The sequence below is a fragment of the Oryctolagus cuniculus genome, chromosome 16 (assembly GCF_964237555.1).
Source record: "Oryctolagus cuniculus chromosome 16, mOryCun1.1, whole genome shotgun sequence".
NCBI lineage: Eukaryota > Metazoa > Chordata > Mammalia > Lagomorpha > Leporidae > Oryctolagus > Oryctolagus cuniculus.
The window spans coordinates 69969254-69987731 of record NC_091447.1 but is presented as its reverse complement, the minus strand read 5'-3'; the positions used below and the strand labels follow the sequence as shown (position 1 = coordinate 69987731).

The 18478-nt window shown below is 39.4% G+C and overlaps 1 protein-coding gene and 1 long non-coding RNA gene across 2 annotated transcripts in view; one reads left to right on the top strand and one right to left on the bottom strand.

Annotated features, from left to right (window-relative positions):
* Positions 1-16976, top strand: part of LOC138845733 (uncharacterized) — a 68683-nt gene extending 51707 nt beyond the window's left edge. Inside the window, exons 2-3 of the long non-coding RNA XR_011382919.1 lie at positions 15785-15878; positions 16883-16976. This is a non-coding gene — a long non-coding RNA (uncharacterized lncRNA). The remainder of the gene's footprint in view (positions 1-15784; positions 15879-16882) is intronic.
* Positions 12586-15771, bottom strand: LOC138845885 (zinc finger protein 271-like). Its single transcript, XM_070059769.1, is given in 3 exon segments — positions 12586-13047; positions 13630-14012; positions 14014-15771. Coding segments are annotated over 3 exon segments (2400 nt in total). The 3' UTR covers positions 12586-12788.
* Positions 16977-18478: the final 1502 nt, after the last annotated feature.

The window sequence follows — 18478 nt, the reverse complement described above, 5'->3', positions numbered from 1 at the left end:
CCTGCGGAAGCTGGGGATGTTGAAGTAGGGCTTGGGAGAGGGTATAGGCTTCAGTGCTGCTGACCAGGGTAGGGGCCAGCCAATGAATGATGATGGGTACAGTTCAGCTAGCTGGGAATTATGATGTCTGTTTGATGGCTGACATTACCAAGAGGACACCAGACCCTGGACAGATGCTTCATGTGGTACAGAGTATCCTTCAAGAATCATGTTGAAAAATGGATTTCTCTTCTTGTCTCATTGGAGTCAACCTAGCTGAATCCTTTAGCTGCCTTTTCTTCCTGGGGCATCTCAGTTACTTGTTAGTTATTTGGGAAGCTTGTATCTGAATTTTGGAAAGCAAGAACTTTTTAGTGTGGATCATCACTCCTTCAGCTAAAATTGGCTTTTGCTGCTCCAGAGCCTGCACTCTTGCCCAAACTCTTTCCTTTCTCAAACTGCCAGCTACCTCCATGAAAAAAGGAAAAAATAGCTGCACCCTAGGTTTATTTTTCTTGTGCATTCCATGATGCTGTTATCTCTTTGTCCTAACATAGTAACTACCTTATATAATAATCTAATAAATATTAATGGGCTAACACAAATATGTTAGAGGAAGATTTTTTTTTAACAGGGAACTCCATTCTGTCTTGATCTAACTCCTTGGTGACCTTAGCAATGAAAATTGTAACTACAGGCTCTGTGAAGACACAAACTCCACGAAGTATGAGATTTCTCTTGTCTTTTTTTAGTGCCTGTTTGTTGAAGGAGGTAACAGTGACCGTTGAATGACAGAGTGGCTGCTTTTGGAGGTAGAAGCACACAAGTATCCACAAAGCAACATCTAAACAGGAGATGAAGTGATTTGCTCTTCACATTAGTTGGCAGGTGCATTCTCTGTTAGAGAGTGAAGATGGGCTGGTGCTGCAGCTCATTAGGCAAATCCTCCGTCTTGTGGCACCACCACACCGGGTTCTAGTCCCGGTCAGGGTGCCAGATTCTGTCCTGGTTGCCCCTCTTCCAGGCCAGCTCTCTGCTGTGGCCCGGGAGTGCAGTGGAGAATGGCCCAAGTCCTTGGGCCCTGCACCCCATGGTAGACCAGGATAAGTACCTGGCTCCTGCCATCAGATCAGTGCGGTGCGCAGGACACTGCACTCCAGCCACGGCGGCCATTGGAGGGTGAACCAACGGCAAAGGAAGACCTTTCTCTCTGTCTCTCTCTCTCTCACTGTCCACTCTGACTGTCAAAAAAAAAAAAAGAGAGAGTGAATATGATACAGAATCCAAGTTAGAGAGGGTAGTTTGTAGGGAGGGAGGTGAGGTTGGGAAAATGAGCTTAGGGTGAAGCCTTTCTAATAATGTTCTCACAATCATGCATCCAATAAAAGCAATTTGAAAGATGAAATTTAGCCATTCCTTAGCATTATATATATGACAGTGTCATTGACACTATCATCATAAATGGCTATGATTTTTCTTTTTTTTTTGACAGGCAGGTGGACAGTGAAAGAGAGAGACAGAGAGAGAAAGGTCTTTCTTTTGCTGTTGGTTCACCCTCCAATGGCCACCGCGGCCAGCACGCTGCAGCCGGCACACCACGCTGATCCAAAGGCAGGAGCCAGGTACTTATCCTGGTCTCCCATGGGGTGCAGGGCCCTAGCACTAGGGCCATCCTCCACTGTACTCCCTTTCTACAGCAGAGAGCTGGCCTGGAAGAGGGGCAACCGGGACATAATCCGGAGCCCTGATGGGGACTAGAACCCGGTGTAATGGTGCCGCAAGGCAGAGGATTAGCCTAGTGAGCTGTGGCGCTGGCCAAATGGCTATGATTTTTCAACATGCTATATAATAGTGGTTTAAACTCTAGGGAAAATAAGAGGACTTGGTATACATACTCTAGAAAATAAAATATTGGTAATCTATCACAGATTATTATTTTTATTATAAAATTTTAAAGCCATGCTTCTTTCCACTGTGGCTATCACGGACATGCCTTGGTTGTTCAATAAGTATTTGTTGAACACAATAATAAACAATTGAACAGATGAGTATAAAAAAGCCTATTGATGAATTTCTTGAGAAAAATAAATCAGGGATTGTGTTAAAATAGAGGAGTAGAGAGGAAGCTTACTGTTGTAATCTAGGAGAAGATAGTATGAAAAAATGGAGAGTACAGTCTCAAGGAAGAGTTAGGGAAAAAATGTCAGAGGAAACTCCACACAAATTAGAGGGACACTGTGGACCATATGCAGGGTGTGGACATGTACAACTCAGAAACCCAGCAGCCAAGAACCTCAACAGTAGCTTAGGAGGTGAGACCAGACTGGAGCAGCCCAAGCCACTGGTAATAAAGTTGCAGAAAGATCCTGGTGGGAATCCAGCTAGGAGCCCTAGGTGGGACAGTGTACATGCCAAACTAGGCTTGTTTCTCTCTCCATGACCACCCTGATACTGGCATCCTGTAACAAGCTGATGGAGGGCAGGCACCATTTTGGACATATGTAACAGATGCGCCAGTTCGTATCTGCACACCCAGCAACCAGCAGAGCAGAGAAACCTGAATTTGGTGGGGAGGACTAATAGGGGACTTGGTGCTCATGACTGTGGGAAGCTTGTGTGCTGGGACTGTGAAAACACTGAGGTTGCATGGGAGGGCTCAGGGTATGGCTGGTACTTTGGGCGGTCACTGTGGGAAGTTACACATACTCAGGGCTCACTGATTACCTGGTGAGGATCACTGAATATAGGTCTCCCACATATGTGCCAGGGGTCAGAATATATATAGAATCTACTGCTGCTTTCCCAGGAGCATTAACAACATGACTGGTTTGGAAGTATAGCAGACAGAATTCAAATCAGCACTCTTATAGAATGCTAGTATTGTAGGGGGTGGTTCAACCCATCATTAAACAACAGCACCCTCTCACATCTTCTGTGGTGAACTATATCTAACATGCTTACTATTTTAGAATTAAGGGTTGTTTTGTTGGCATCTTATGTGTTGCACTATAAAATTTCTTCATATATTATGGATACCATTAATTTATCAGGTATATTTTCCTTTTCCTTTTTTTTTAAAGATTTATTTATTTACTTGAAAGTCAGAGTTACACAGAGCGAGAAGGAGAGGCAGGAGAGAGAGGTCATCCATCTGTTGGTTCATTCCCAGTTGGCCATAATGCCTGGAACTGTGCCGATCCAAAGCCAGGAGGCAGGCACTTCCTCCAAATCTCCCATGAGGACTTCAGGGCCCAAGGACTCAGGCCATCTACTACTGTTTTCCCATGCCATAGCAGAGAGCTGGATCAGAAGTGGAGCAGCTGGGACTCAAACTGGAGCACATATGAGATACTGGCGCTCTAGGCAGAAGCTTTACCCACTATGCCACAGAGCTGGTCCCATGATATATTTTTCAAGGATTTTTTTTTGCTTTGACTTTCATTCTTTAAACAGTGTTTTGAAAAGAAGTTTTTGGGGCCAGTGCTGTGGCATAGTGCATAAAACTGTTGCCTGGGTACCAATTTGAGTCCTGGCTGCTCCACGTCTGATCCAACTCACTGTTATGGCCTGGGAAAGCAGTAGAAGATGGCCCAACTGCTTGGGAAATCCAGAAGAAGCTATTGGCTTCTGACTTCAGATCACCCCAGCTCTGGCCATTGTGGCCATCTGGGGAGGGAACCAGTGAATGGATGTTCTCTTAAGTTTTTCTCATATCTAGTAAATCTTTCCCTAACTTAAAAGAAAATTTTCTTCTATGAATTTTTCTGGAAGTATTGCAGTTTTCAGTACTATAGTTATATCTGTGGCACATTTTTTTTTCAATTTTGTAAGTAGAAGCTATTTTATTGGAAATATCTTATTGTGCTAACACTATGTGTTGAAAAGGCTATACTTTCTCCACTGCATTGCAATTGAGACTCTGTAGAAAACCTGTTTACTGTTTGTGTTCAGATCTTCTATGCAACCTCTTGTGTTCCATTAATCTGTTTGGCTTTCTGTATGTCAACAGCACACTTTAGTTAGTAAACATTTATAACACTTAAAATCATCCCTTTGATTTTATAATTTTTACAGAGTTATTTTGGCTATCATAGATTCTTTGCATTTTCATATGAGCTTATATCAGCTTGTTACTTTAAAAAAACCAGGTAGCTTGCTGGAAAAAAGATTGAAATTGTGTTGAGTCTGTAATATAATGTTAGGATAATTAATATTTTAACATTGATGAATCCTGAGATTCTTGAATAAAATGTTTCCACTTAGAGAGGAATACTTAATTTCATTTAATATTAAGTTGTTTTTGTAGGTCTGTCAGTATTTCATCAGATGTGCATTTCATATTTTAAGTGAACTAGTGGTGATTCTAAAATTTTGATTTTCATTGGTGTTACATTAAATGCATTTTATTCTTCTGTATTGATTTTGTTTCTTCTCATTTTACTAAACTCACTTATTGCTGCATTATGTTTTTGGTTTATGCCATCAGAATTTTTGTCTAGACCAATTCTTGTCAGTTGTTTTCTTTCTCAAACTACTCTCTTACTAATGATAGTAAATATTTTTTATTTGTACCAATACATTTTCTGTGACAACTTTTTGTCATTTTAGTGTGACAGTAGTCATAGATAAATAAATCCATGAGCATAGCTGTGTTCCAATAAAACTTTATCACTAAAACCTGAAGCTGCCTACAAGTGAGAGTTTGAGGGTGGAGAATTCTCACCCCTATGTTGTGATCATATTTGTGAATAGACATCTTTCCTTCTTCCTTTCAATTTCACTACTTTTATTTATTTTTATTGCTAGAATCTTCACTACAAAGTTGAATAAAAGTAGTGCAAACAAATTACTATCTTGTTCCTGATATTAACAGTAAAGTATTTTATTTTTTGTCATTAAATATGTTTTGGAGTTTTATTGTATATACTCTTTTTCATATTGATGGAGTATTATTGTATTTTCAATTTCCTGAGATTTTTTAAGTCAGGAGACCATGTTAAATTTGTCAAACACCCCTATCCACTGAAAAAGTATAGGGAATGAACCCCCCTATGCAGGCAGAAATAAACTAGGAAAGCTGCCTCAGGCCTCAGCAACAACAGAAAACAGTGATACAAAATCAGGCCGACTTTATCTTTTCTTTTCAAAGATTTTATTTATTTATTGGACAGATTTATAGACAAAGAGAGAGACAGACAAAAAGATCTTCTATCTGCTGGTCACTCCCCAAATGGCTGGAGCTGGACCAATCCAAAGCCATGAGCCTCATTCCAAGTCTCTCACATGGGTGCAAGGGCCTAACACCTTGGGGCATCTTTCACTGCTTTCCCAGGCCAAAGCAGAGAGCTGGATCAGAAGTGTAGCAGCTGGGACTTGAACTGGAGCCCAGCACACTGCGCAGATGCGAAGCCAGGAGCCAGGTGCTTCCTCCTGGTCTCCCATGTGGGTGCTATTCTTTCTTCCCTAGTTCTGACTCTGTTAAAGCTGTTCCAAATTATGGGATTTGATTCAATGCACCAGGTCTTAAATTTAAGGTTTTATTTCTGACTTTTTAACAACCAGAGAGACAGATTCTGTGTTATTTTAAAGTAATATATTATGTTCTCGTAATGCCTCTTAAGTTCTGGCTCCTGGCTTCACATCTGCGCAGTGTGCTGGCTGCAGTGTGCCAGCTGCAGCGCAGCAGCCATAGTGGCCATTTGGGGGTGAACCAATGGAAGGAAGACCTTTCTCTCTGTCTCTCTCTCACTAACTCTCTGTCCAAAAAAAAAATCAACAGTGACAAAACTGATGAGGATGTGGGGAAAAAGTTACCCTGGTCCACTATTGGTGGGAATGTAAACTGGTGCAAGCCACTGTGAAAGACCGTATGGAGATATCTTACAAATCTGATTATAGACCTATCATATGATCCAGCCATCCCACTCCTTGGAATTTACCCAAACCAAAAGAAATTAGCATATGAAAGAGTTATCTATAACCCCATGTTCATTGCAGCACAATTCACAATAGCTGAGATCTGGGAACAATCCAGATATCAATCAATGGTTGACTTGATAAGAAAATTATGGGATATGCACACTATGGCATACTACTCAGTTATAAAAAAGAAAGAAAGAAAAGGAAACCCTGTCTTTTGCAACAAGATAGATGCAACTGGAATCCATTATACTTAGTGAAATAAGCCAGACCCCAAAAGACAGATATCATATGTTTTCCCTGATCTGAGGTACCTAATAGAGTACCTCAAATGTAATGTATTGGAGTTAGATACACATTTTGAGATTTGATGATTGTTTACAGCCCTTGTCTCTTCCATTGAGGAACAGTGATTTTTTTAATTTATTTTTTCTTCATACTATTTGCTGACTTGCTGAACTCTTACTTAGTGTAAGGTTAACTATACAATCATTAAATAAACTGAAAACATATTTTGTAAAAGTTAAGTGGGAATGTGAGAGGGAAGAGGAGAAAGGGTTGGAGTGTGTGTGGGAGGGAGGGTATTGGGGGAAGTGTCACATTCATTAATCTGTATATATGAAATATATCAAATTTATATTACTTAAATAAAATTTTAAAAAGAAGTAAACATTTAAAATTCAAAAAAATTATACCAATAACCAGGAGAATTTTAAAGGTGTTTATATATAATCATATGTGTGTGTGTGATTTATGACATTATAATGTAAATGTACATATATATAATTTGTAATATAAATGTATATAGAGCAACACTTTGAAATTTTTATAATGTATTTATCATCAGCAAAGAATAGCTCAGATTTCTGTAATAAACCAGTTTCTGATCATTACAAGAATGAAGAGTAAGCTACCAAGTTGTAGCTCATAATCTGTTTCTCTGTGTCTCCAAGTCTACCAACCTCTAAAATTAAATAAACATACATAATTTTAGGATAAAAATAACATTAAGATCTCACTATTTTCCTGCATAATTTTCAGGAAATATACTAGTATCTACACACAGTGGTAAATTTATATATATATATATATATATATATATATAATATATGTATGTTATATATGTTACATATATTCATATATATTTTACACTGAGGAGAAAAAAATATTACCCTTGGCTAAAATGGCCCTGAGACACTGTGTACCTGACAGTTTCCAGGGCAATTTACAGAATGTTGGGGGTGATGATCTTACAATAAATGTTAAATCACCCTGGCTACAGATTCACAGTGCTGGGATTGGCCTAGCCTAAAATATTTGTGCAAAAGAGTGACTCCAGTGAATTTAAAAATTAACTTAAATTTTCATAATTAAAGGTTAACTTCAAGTTCCATGAATGTCTCTAAGGCTAAAATTAAATCTGCTAATGAGTGATGGAACTGGCCCTAAATTGTTCTCATATACTGTGAAAATGAAATTTGGACATCTTCCAGAATTTAGATAGTTGATGGCCTTACAATGATAAAGTAAATCATGGTAGCCTGAAGTTCCCTGCACTAGAATTGGCACAAATTAGGTTATTGACTATTTATTGAGGTGGTAATAATAAATTTGAATCAACATGAAAAAGAGATGTTTTCAGTTCAATATATGTTGTATATTGACAGTTGTGTGTACAAATGGTAAATTTAGTAGAAGCAGGAATAAGATTACAAGGAGATGTAACAGATATTAACAAAAATAGCCCTAAGTACACATTTAAATACAGAAAATGTGTGCTCTCTTAAATCAAAGAAAGCTTATGCCATTGAATTCAGTAATTTTAAAACCAAGATAAAATTGTCTCAATCTAATGCATGGAAATTTTAAAGAGAATGACAATTTTGATTCTCTAAATATAAAGAAGCTATATAAAAGTGTCCTTGAAAGTGTAAAAGAATGCTAACGTTCTAAAATTATTTGATAGGCCATAAAGATGGAGGTTGCTAAGACAACTTGAACATTATTTGGTGCATTCATGACATGAAAATGTAAGTGCCCAAAAGAATCATCATACCTTGGCAGTGCTAAGATTGGTTTCCATGTGGATATTGACATACTCAGTTGAAATTAATAAAATGAAAGGCAAAATAAAAAATAGAAACCTGATGCACATGGAAGTTAAAACTTTGCTTTGCCCTTGGTAACAATGTGTATTTTAATGTGAGCCATAATTTAAAAACAAATATGTGGAGGAATATTTGGTGAAAAACAGTCCAGAATAAACTGGAAAAGTTAAAGTATGATACAGACTTATAGTTCAGAAAATTTCCACAATCAGAAAATAATTTAAAGTTCCAGGAGCATCTAGAAACATTAAGAATGTACACCATGCTGATGACCATGATGATGCTGGCACTGCAATATACTCAAATCCTATACACATGACAGTTGCTGGGACAACTCCAAGCATTTAGAGTGAGTTGATGCCCACACAATTATGAACCAAACCATGGTACCCATCATGTCCCTGTGTTAGGACTGTCACAAATCAGGTTACTCATTACACATGCAGGTGAGAGTAGTAAATGACAAAATAAATATGCATTCCATGGAAGGCATTTAATTTTGATTATATGGTGTATAAATTAGTAATTTGGCAGAAACAGAGTCATAATCATATAGAGATGAGCCAATAGTTGGATGGTGGAGTAGGCAGGGAGCTTACTGCTCTAAACAAGGAAAGGATAGTGGCAGGAACCTAGAGGGAATGAGGCTTAAATCTCCATGGGAGAAAGTGTGCCAGCCAAACTAGAGGAGAGAAAAAAAGGGACAGTACAGACATGTTTCTCTCTCTCCAGTCACCTCAGAAAGGTGTGCAAGCTGATAGAGCAAGAGCCATGATGGACATGCATAACAACTATGCCAGCTTGTGTCTGCACCTGGCAAGTAGCTGAGAGGAGACTCCTGTCTCTGGTGGGGAGAAATAACATGGAATTAGGAACTTGTGACTGTGTGAAGCTTCTGAAGCAGGAATGAGAAAAAAATGAAAAAAAAAAAACTCAGCATGTGTGGGAAGACTCATGGTGTGGCTGGGACTTTGAGCACTCTCAATGGGAGATGCCACAAGCTTGGGGGTTCCTGGTTACCAGATGAGAGACATTTCTAGAGAATCTGAACTTATACTGAGGACTACATAGATCCTTTGTGTGGTTCTTTGGAAAGAGCAGACAAATATAATCACTGGGGCTAGAAATGGACTTTCTGCTTTCAGTGAATCTCTAGAGGCTTATAGTGGGTATGGCCAGAGAGCTCTGTTCAGTTCTCAAGGGTAAAGGGTATGCCTAAGGTGACACATCCAGGTTTGGCATGGTAAATCTCTCTTTTTTTAATCAGAAGGGAGTTATATTCTGTTCAGCTGAGCTCTTCTCCTTGATGGAGCCCAGTGCCTGAGCATTAAATCAAGTGTGTATAATATTTACTCTGTCCCAAGTACCACATAAAGATCTATGCTCCCCATTGAGACCTCTGTCCTTAATGAGTTGTACTATGAGAATTAATAGTAAATCTAGTCTTCAAACACCTGTTTAGCTGGGAGCCTAGAAAAAGTGCTCAGGCAAGCAATATTGTGAAAAATTAGTTCTAAGTAATATGAAAGATAACCCAGACAAAACAGCAGTCCAGCAAATCATTCAACCTCACTGAAACTACCAGCAGACACACCATTCATTTTCTATTAAATCTGTTTATATAAGACTTAATTTGATGAACACTTGTAAGAAGCCATGGGGACTTAAACAGGGATGAAGAGCTGTTTCTAATGGGTAGTAATGGAGGTGGAATGGATGACTTGCACAGCTATTCTCTAGATAGGAAATAAAAGAGCTACTGCAACTAGATGCATCATAGCATTTGTAGCCCTGTTATCATGGGATAGCCATGCAACCTAGGAAAAGTGTTCCTACTGAGGGGATCCTGAGGAATTACCTGAATGTAAATCAGGTTTATATAAATCAAGAAATGACATTGTAAATTGGAAGGGATAAAAACACACATTTTCTGTAAAAATGAGAGCCACCTGTAGGAGCAGGAAATAATACAACAGTAAAAGTTTATAAAAATTATAGTAAAGTTAAATTAATACAAAAGTACACTACAGGGGTCAGTGCTGTGTCACAGCAGGTTATCGCCCTGACCTGAAGTACCGGCATCCCATATGGGTGCTGGCTCGAGACCCGGCTGCTCCACTTCCAATCAAGCTCTCTGCTATGGTCTGGGAAATAGTAGAAGGCCCAAGTCCTTGGGCCCCTGCGCCTCACATGGGAGATCCGGAGGAAGCTCCTGGCTTTGTATCAGCACAGTTCTGGCCATTGTGGCCAATTGGAGAGTGAACCATTGGATGGAAGATCTCCCTCTCTCACTTCCTCTGCTCTTTCTGTGTAACTCTTTCAAATAAATAAATAAATCTTTTTTTAAAAAAAAGTGTACTACATTTATGCTCCTGCTTCTCCGTTGCAATGGGTACCACCTGGACAGACTTCATTGCATGTTCTTGTCTCAAGGCAATTAGGAATAGAATGAAGACATGTAGAATAGGGGGATCATGAATGAAAAAGGTATTATGCACTCAGTAATACAGGAAAATTCAGATGAGTATTGCAACTTATAGTGTTTGAGGTTGTCCCTTTAAAGAATGAGGGTGATGTGTGGGACAACATCTACTTGCATATTCAAATAGACCTTGGATAGTGGAGTCTAATCCAGATGTGCACACAGATAAGTTGAAATTTCTCATGGGTATATAGGTCACCACAAACGCATTCCTTTGTGCTGCACACAACACTTATCCAGGGTCAGGGTACACTATTATGGCTGGAACATGTGTCACTTCATATGCCTATGATTTGCACTACAATAATGTGGGGAAAGAATCCTGGGTGGCCAACAAAGCAGCTATAAACAAATAACTTTGTAATTGATGAAGATGGTATTCCAAATAACTGTTGCAATAACTGTTACTCAACTTTGAAATATTTATTAACAAAATTTACACAAGAGAGCACAGTTCAATTCATATACTTGATCCCACTCTCAATGAGAAACCAAAACTGTAGGTTGTATAAGAGAAAAATGTCTGAAGAACGGTTAACCACTCTGTCACAATTCATCATGAAAACTGCCCAATACCTACTAAGGTGTGATTCCACCAAAGAATTCTTCCAGACAAATTATATTTCAGGGACTTCTCTGTAATCTTGCTATGTTTTGTGGAAGTTCACCTAATAATAAAGGTATTTCCCATTACAATACAATCATAGGATTTTTTCTTTCTGTGAGCTGTCAGGTAACCATTGAGAGATGATGTATGATACATGACTTTCCTATGCATGTATGTTTTCTCATTTCTGAGTCTCTTCATGTGAATTGATTAATGGCAGAAGAATTTTTCACATTCATTAAATTGACATTTTACTATTTGAATTCTCTTGTTTGTTGATGTTTAATTTCTTGTTTTTTAAGATTTTTATTTATTTATTTGACAGGTAGAGTTACAGACAGTGAGAGAGACAGAGAGAAAGGTCTTCCTTCTGTGGGTTCACTCCTCAAATGGCTGCAATGGCCAGAGCTGCACTAATCCAAAGCCAGGAGCCAGGTGCTTCTTCCTGGTCTCCCATGTGGGTGCAGAGGCCCAAGCACTTAGGCCATCTTCTACTGCTTTCTCAGGGCACAGCATACAGCTGGACTGGAAGAGGGGCATCTGGGATAAGAACTGGCACCCATATGGGATGTCAGCATTGCGGGGGGAGGATTAACCTACTGCTCTACGGTGCCAGCCTGATGTTTAATTTCTGGCTATGGTTTGTTCAAATCTACTGCACTTGAAGGACATCACCTTTATTGCGTTGCATATTTATTCAAGCCTGAATTCCATGAAAATATACTTCCACATTCATTACACTCCTAAGAAACCCCTTATGTGAATTCTCTGATGTATAATGATCGATTTCTGACAAATGGCTTTTTGTCACACTAATAATATTTCTGAACTTCTTCATTTTTTATTGATTTACTTTATTTATTTGAAAGATTGTTACAGAGAGACAGGGAAGCATAAAGAGGTCTTCCATCCACTGGTTCACTCCCCAGATGGATGCAATGGCTGGAGCTACAGAGATCCAAAGCCAGGAGTCAGGAGCTTCTTCTAGGTTTCCCACCTGGGTGCAGGGCCATCTTCTACTGCTTTCCCAGGCCATAGCAGAGAGCTGGGTCAGAAGAGGAGCAGTTGGGACTAGAACCAGTGCCCACATGGCATGCTGGCACTTCAGGCCAGGGTTTAACCTACTGTGCCACAGCGCTGGTCCCCAACTTTCTTCCTTATGGGATTTCCATTAAAAGGCTCTGTCACATGGTTATGTTGATTTTGGAAAAAGTCCTTCTTATTCATTATATTCAAGTTCTCTCCCTTGTTTGAACTGCATGTGTTATGAGGTATTCCTTCTGAAAAAAGTCTTTCTCACATTTATTACAAGATTTCCACCATGTACTAAATTCTCTGCTGTTATATTGTGTGATTTTGGCAGTTTTCAACACTCATTCCATTCATAAGGTTTCACCCCGATGTGAATTCTGATGTTTTATGAGGTGTTACTTGAGGATAAAAGCTTTTCCATATGCATTATATCCAAAGTGTTTTCCCTCATATGAATTAGATGATGTGCAATGAGGGCTGAATTATGGGAAAAAGCTTTCCAAGTCATTATGTTCAAAAGGCTTCTCTTCATGTGAATTTTCTGATGCATTCTGAGATGTGACTTATTCCCTAGAAATTTTCTACAGTCATTGCATTCATGAAGTTTCTCCCTGGTGTGAAGTCTCTGGTGTGATATGAGCTATGATTTATAACATATGATTTATGAAGGCTTTTCCACACTCATTAGATTCATAAGGTTTATGCCCTGTGTGAATTCTGTTTGATATGAGGTATAATTTATAGAAAAATGCTTTTCTGCAGTCATTACATTTATAAGATTATTTCCCTGGGTGAATCCTCTGATGCATTTGGAGTTGGAACCAAAAGTTTTTCCACAGTCATTATACTCATGAATTTTCAACACTGTGTGCATTCTCTGGTGCATTATGAGGTTTGACATTTGTCCAAAGGGTTTTCCAGTCATTAAATTCATAAGGTTTCTGCCCTGTGTGAATTCTCTGATGCACGATGAGGGTTGACTTATGGCTAAATGCTTTTCCACAGTTATTCCATTCATGAGTTTTCTACCCTGTGTTAATTCTCTTCTATGATATGAGGTTTGTCTTTTGTCCAAAGGCTTTTCCACAGTAATTACACTCATGAGGTTTCTCACCTGTGTGAATTCTCTGATGTTTCCAAAGGACTGACTTTTATCAAGAGGCTTTCCCCTGGTCATTACATTCATGGGTCTCCTCTGTGTGAATTCTTCAGTGTGATATGAGGTGTGACATTCATAAAAAGGTTTTGCCACAGTCATTACATTTATGAGGTTTCTGCCCTGTGTGAATTCACTGATGTATGAGGAGGTCTGACTTTCATCCAACAGCTTTCCCATAGTCATTATACTCATAGGGCTTCTCATCTATGTGAATTTGCTAGTGGTTTATGAGGTGTGACTTTTGTGTAAAGGCTTTTCCACAGTCATTACATTCATGAGGTTTCTCCCCTGTGTGAATTCGCTGGTGTATGATGAGGGCTGAATTTCATCCAAAGGCTTTCCACAGTCATTACATTCATGAGGTTTCTGTCCCATGTGAATTTGCTGGATTTTGAAGAGGGCTGATTTTCGTCCAAAGGCTTTTCCACACTCATTACATTTATGAGGTTTCTCCCCTGTGTGAATTCGCTGGTGTATGATGAGGTCTGACATTCGCACAAAGGCTTTTCCACAGTCATTACATTCATGAGGTTTCTCCCCTGTGTGAATTCGCTGGTGTATGATGAGGTTTGACTTTTGTCCAAAGGCTTTTCCACAGTCATTACATTTATGAGGCTTCTCCCCTGTGTGAATTTGCTGGTGTATGAGGAGGGCTGACTTTTGCCCAAAGGCTTTTCCACAGTCATTACATTTATGAGGTTTCTCCCCTGTGTGAATTCGCTGGTGTATGACGGAGGTCTGACTTTTGCCCAAAGGCTTTTCCACAGTCATTACATTCATGAGGTTTCTGCCCTGTGTGAATTCGCTGGTGTATGATGAGGTCTGACTTTCGTCCAAAGGCTTTTCTACAGTCATTACATTTATGAGGTTTCTCCCCTGTGTGAATTCGCTGGTGCATTATGAGGTTTGACTTTTGTCCAAAGGCTTTTCCACAGTCGTTACATTTATGAGGTTTCTCCCCTGTGTGAATTCGCTGATGTATGATGAGGTTTGACTTTCGTCCAAAGGCTTTTCCACAGTCATTACATTTATGAGGTTTCTCCCCTGTGTGAATTCGCTGATGTACGAGGAGGGCTGACTTTCGTGCAAAGGCTTTTCCACAGTCATTACATTTATGAGGTTTCTCCCCTGTGTGAATTCGCTGGTGTTTGATGAAGGCTGACTTTTGCCCAAAGGCTTTTCCACAGTCATTACATTTATGAGGTTTCTCCCCTGTGTGAATTCGCTGGTGTATGATGAGGTCTGACATTCGCACAAAGGCTTTTCCGCAGTCATTACATTTATGAGGTTTCTCCCCTGTATGAATTCGCTGGTGTATGATGAGGACTGATTTTCGCCCAAAGGCTTTTCCACAGTCATTACATTTATGAGGTTTCTCCCCTGTGTGAATTTGCTGGTGTATGAGTAGGGCTGACTTTTGCCCAAAGGCTTTTCCACAGTCATTACATTTATGAGGTTTCTCCCCTGTGTGAATTCGCTGGTGCATTATGAGGTTTGACTTTTGTCCAAAGGCTTTTCCACAGTCATTACATTGATGAGATTTCTCCCCTCTGTGAATTCGCTGATGTATGATGAGGTTTGACTTTCGTCCAAAGGCTTTTCCACAGTCATTACATTTATGAGGTTTCTCCCCTGTGTGAATTCGCTGGTGCATGAGGAGGTCTGACTTTCGTGCAAAGGCTTTTCCACAATCATTACATTTATGAGGTTTCTCCCCTGTGTGAATTCGCTGATGTACGAGGAGGGCTGACTTTCGTGCAAAGGCTTTTCCACAGTCATTACATTTATGAGGTTTCTCTCCTGTGTGAATTCTCTGGTGCATTATGAGGTTTGACTTTTGTCCAAAGGCTTTTCCACAGTCATTACATTCATAGGGTCTCTCCCCTGTGTGAATTCTCTGGTGTACTATGAGGACTGACTTCCACAGAAAGCCTTTTCCACAATGAAGGCATTTATAAAGTTTCTCCCCTCTGTGAATTCGCTGATGGTTTATGACTTGTGACTTTTGTGCAAAGGCTTTTCTGCAGTCATTAAATTCAGGAAGTTTCTTTCCTGTGTGAATTTGTTGATGATTCATGTAGTGTGACTTTTGTGTAAAGGCTTTTCCACTGTCATTACATTCATGAGACTTCTCCCCTGTGTGAATCTGCTGATGTTTCCTGAGGACTGACTTTTGTCCAAAAGCTTTTCCGCAGTCATTACATTCATAAGGTGAATTAAAACTGATTGATTTTCCACAAGGTTTACATGTGTAGAGTTTTTCCCTTGTATTTAATCTCTGATTTATTGCAGGATGTGACTGGTGAATGACAGGTTCAACATACCTAATGTACTTATAAAGTTTCTCTCTTGTGTGGGTTTGTTGGTGCATATTGAGGCTAAAATTTTCATGTTTAGCTTTTTCTATTTGAGTTGCTTTTCCAAAAGTGACAGTTGATTTATTATAGTTTTCTGCCATATGAATCCTCTCGGATTTATAAAACATCTTTCTTGTGCAGACGTTTGCTTGTCCAGTGGGTCCAAATGGCTGCTTCATGATGTGAATATTGTCATACTGACCAAGAGGCTCACAGAACTGGAGAGAATTTCCAGGTATCTTGGTGTTATCAAATTTCTCTCCAGCCTGTAGTTGATCAGGCCCACTGGGGGGATACACATTGTGACATTTACTGCATTCCTCAGGCTTCAATCCTGTATAGGTTCCTTTTTTAATAATCAGTGTTGGAATATGGCTTGAATTTAAACTAAGTGTTTTTCTTAATTCAACTCTCTTGAGAGCTGATGTCTTATTATTTTTCATAAAATCCTGATTCAGATTTTTGTCATGACTTTCCTGGTTGATCCTAATCAGGTTATCCCTTTCCATGACCACTGAAATGAGAAAAAAAGCAATCATGTTACTGAATCACATGTAACTATTTCTCCTGGCATACTCATGTAAAGGGAATGAAGTCACTTGTTATCCAAGTGGCATAATATTTTCACAAAATCAGTATGAGGTACTTATTTATGACCATTATATGGCTTTTCTCCTTAATACATTCATATATTAAATTGTACCGTGAGATTTCCCAAAGTTGAAACATGATTCTTTTTACTATGAGAATTTTTCAAGGATGGTAGAATTTCATTTGTGCTATGATGTGTGTGATCCCTGCATCTCAAAACAGTGTCAGTTTCAGCCCTGGCTACTCTGCTTTCAGTACAGCTCTCTACCCATGTAAACAGAGAGGAAGTAGATAATGGTTCATGTGCCTGGGAACCTGTGAGACACCAGGGAAGACTAGATGAATTCTAGAGTTTTGGCTTCAGACTAGTTAGACCTAAGTGTTGCAGGCATCTGGGAAGTGAGCTAAGAGAGGACCTCTTTCTCTCTCTTTCTCCTCTCACTATCACTCTGCCTTTCACAAAGATGAAATAACTATAAAGTATTCTAAAGAATGGACAAATGTTTAATAAAAATATTCACCCACTATCTAGCAACCATTTTCCCTGTCCTTTTTCTCCAGTTTATTTTTATAAAAACTGTGTGTTTTGTGCTTCTCTGATATTTCAAATATAAACATGAAAAAGTTTTACTGATCACTTACTTGTAGGTGGAGAAGAGTGAAATGTTCCTGTACTTTAAGCAAGACAACATTTAAAGAGTATGATTGGAATCTATGATTGTCTTACATTCAGTCTTCCCAGGTAAACATCATTTGTGGGATTTTTCAAATGAAAAAATACTTTGCCTCTACTCTAGGACAGCTCCCCCAAATTCCTAAGGACACCCAATACCTTCAGCTTCTCAGAAGTGCAACAGGTAGAGAAAAGTCAGAATATACCACTGTAGTTAAACACTTCCAATCAGTTTGAAGAATGTGTTTCTGCAAACTGGGACGTGCTCATCTTCTTTAAAAGTGTTTTCTAGCTCATTCTGAAATCATCAGTGCTGGTTACCTCCTCTAAATTCTTTCTATAAACATTCCTATGTGATAATTTGAATTTCTGGAGGCTTTTGATCAATTGCCTCCTATTTGCACAGAAAGATTCATTTCCTATGCATTTCTCATCTTTTTGTTTGCTTATTTTTCAATGATACTGAAAAATAGGAGAGAAATCATACTTCAAACTCCACCCTTAAAGAAATCTGAACCACTCAACATAAACCCACGAGGCTACTTGACCTGGGTCTCAAAATCTCATTACTTTCTTGGTTAGTCTAGGATCACTTATTATCATGTTTTATATAAATTCATGCTTAGTTTATGATTTCTTTTTTCAAAGATTTACTTTATTTATTTGAAAGCTAGAATTATAGAGAGAGGGAGAGGCAGAGAGAAGTGGTTCACTCCCTATATGGACACAACAACCAATACTGGGCCAAGATGAAGTTAGGAGCCAGGAGTGTCTTTCTTGTCTCCCACATGGGTACAGGGAACCAAGGACTTGGGCCAACCTCTGCTCCTTTCTCAGGTGCATTAGCAGAGAGCTGGATTAGAAGAGGACCAGCTGGGACTTGAGCTGGCACCCATATGCAATGCTAGTGCTGCAGGCTGGAGCTTTAACACACTGCACCACAGTGTCATTCCTAGCTTCATAATTTCTGATGTTACAGCACAGAGGCTTACTCATGACCACCTTTTTTGAAAGATTTATTTATTTATTTGAAAGTCAGAGTTACACAGAGAGAGGAGAGGCAAAGAGAGAGTACAGTCTTCCATCCAATGGTTCACTCCCCAATTGGCCTCAATGGCCAGAATTGTGCTGATCTGAAGCCAGGAGCCAGTAGCTTCTTCTGGGTCTCCCTTGGGTGCAGGGGTCCAAGGACTTGGACCATCTTCTACTGCTTTCCCAGGTCATAGCAGAGAGCTGAATTGGAAGTGGAACAACTGGGTCTTGAACTGGTGGCCATATGGGATGCCGGCACTTCAGGCCAGGGTGTTAACTTGTTGCACCACAGCACCAGCCCCGTGACCATATTTTAGCATTTACTCATTTACTTACTTGAGAGTCAGAGACACAGAATGAGAGATAAAGACTGAACAGAGGTTTGCCAGCTATAGGCTCACTCCTCAAATGTTTCCAACAAACTATAATTTTCTTATTTATTTGAGAGGCACAGAGGAAAAAAAAGGAAAGAGACTAAGTGAGAGAGAGTTCACATTTATTGATTCCGTCCTGAGAAAGTTCTATGCCTGCGCAAAATC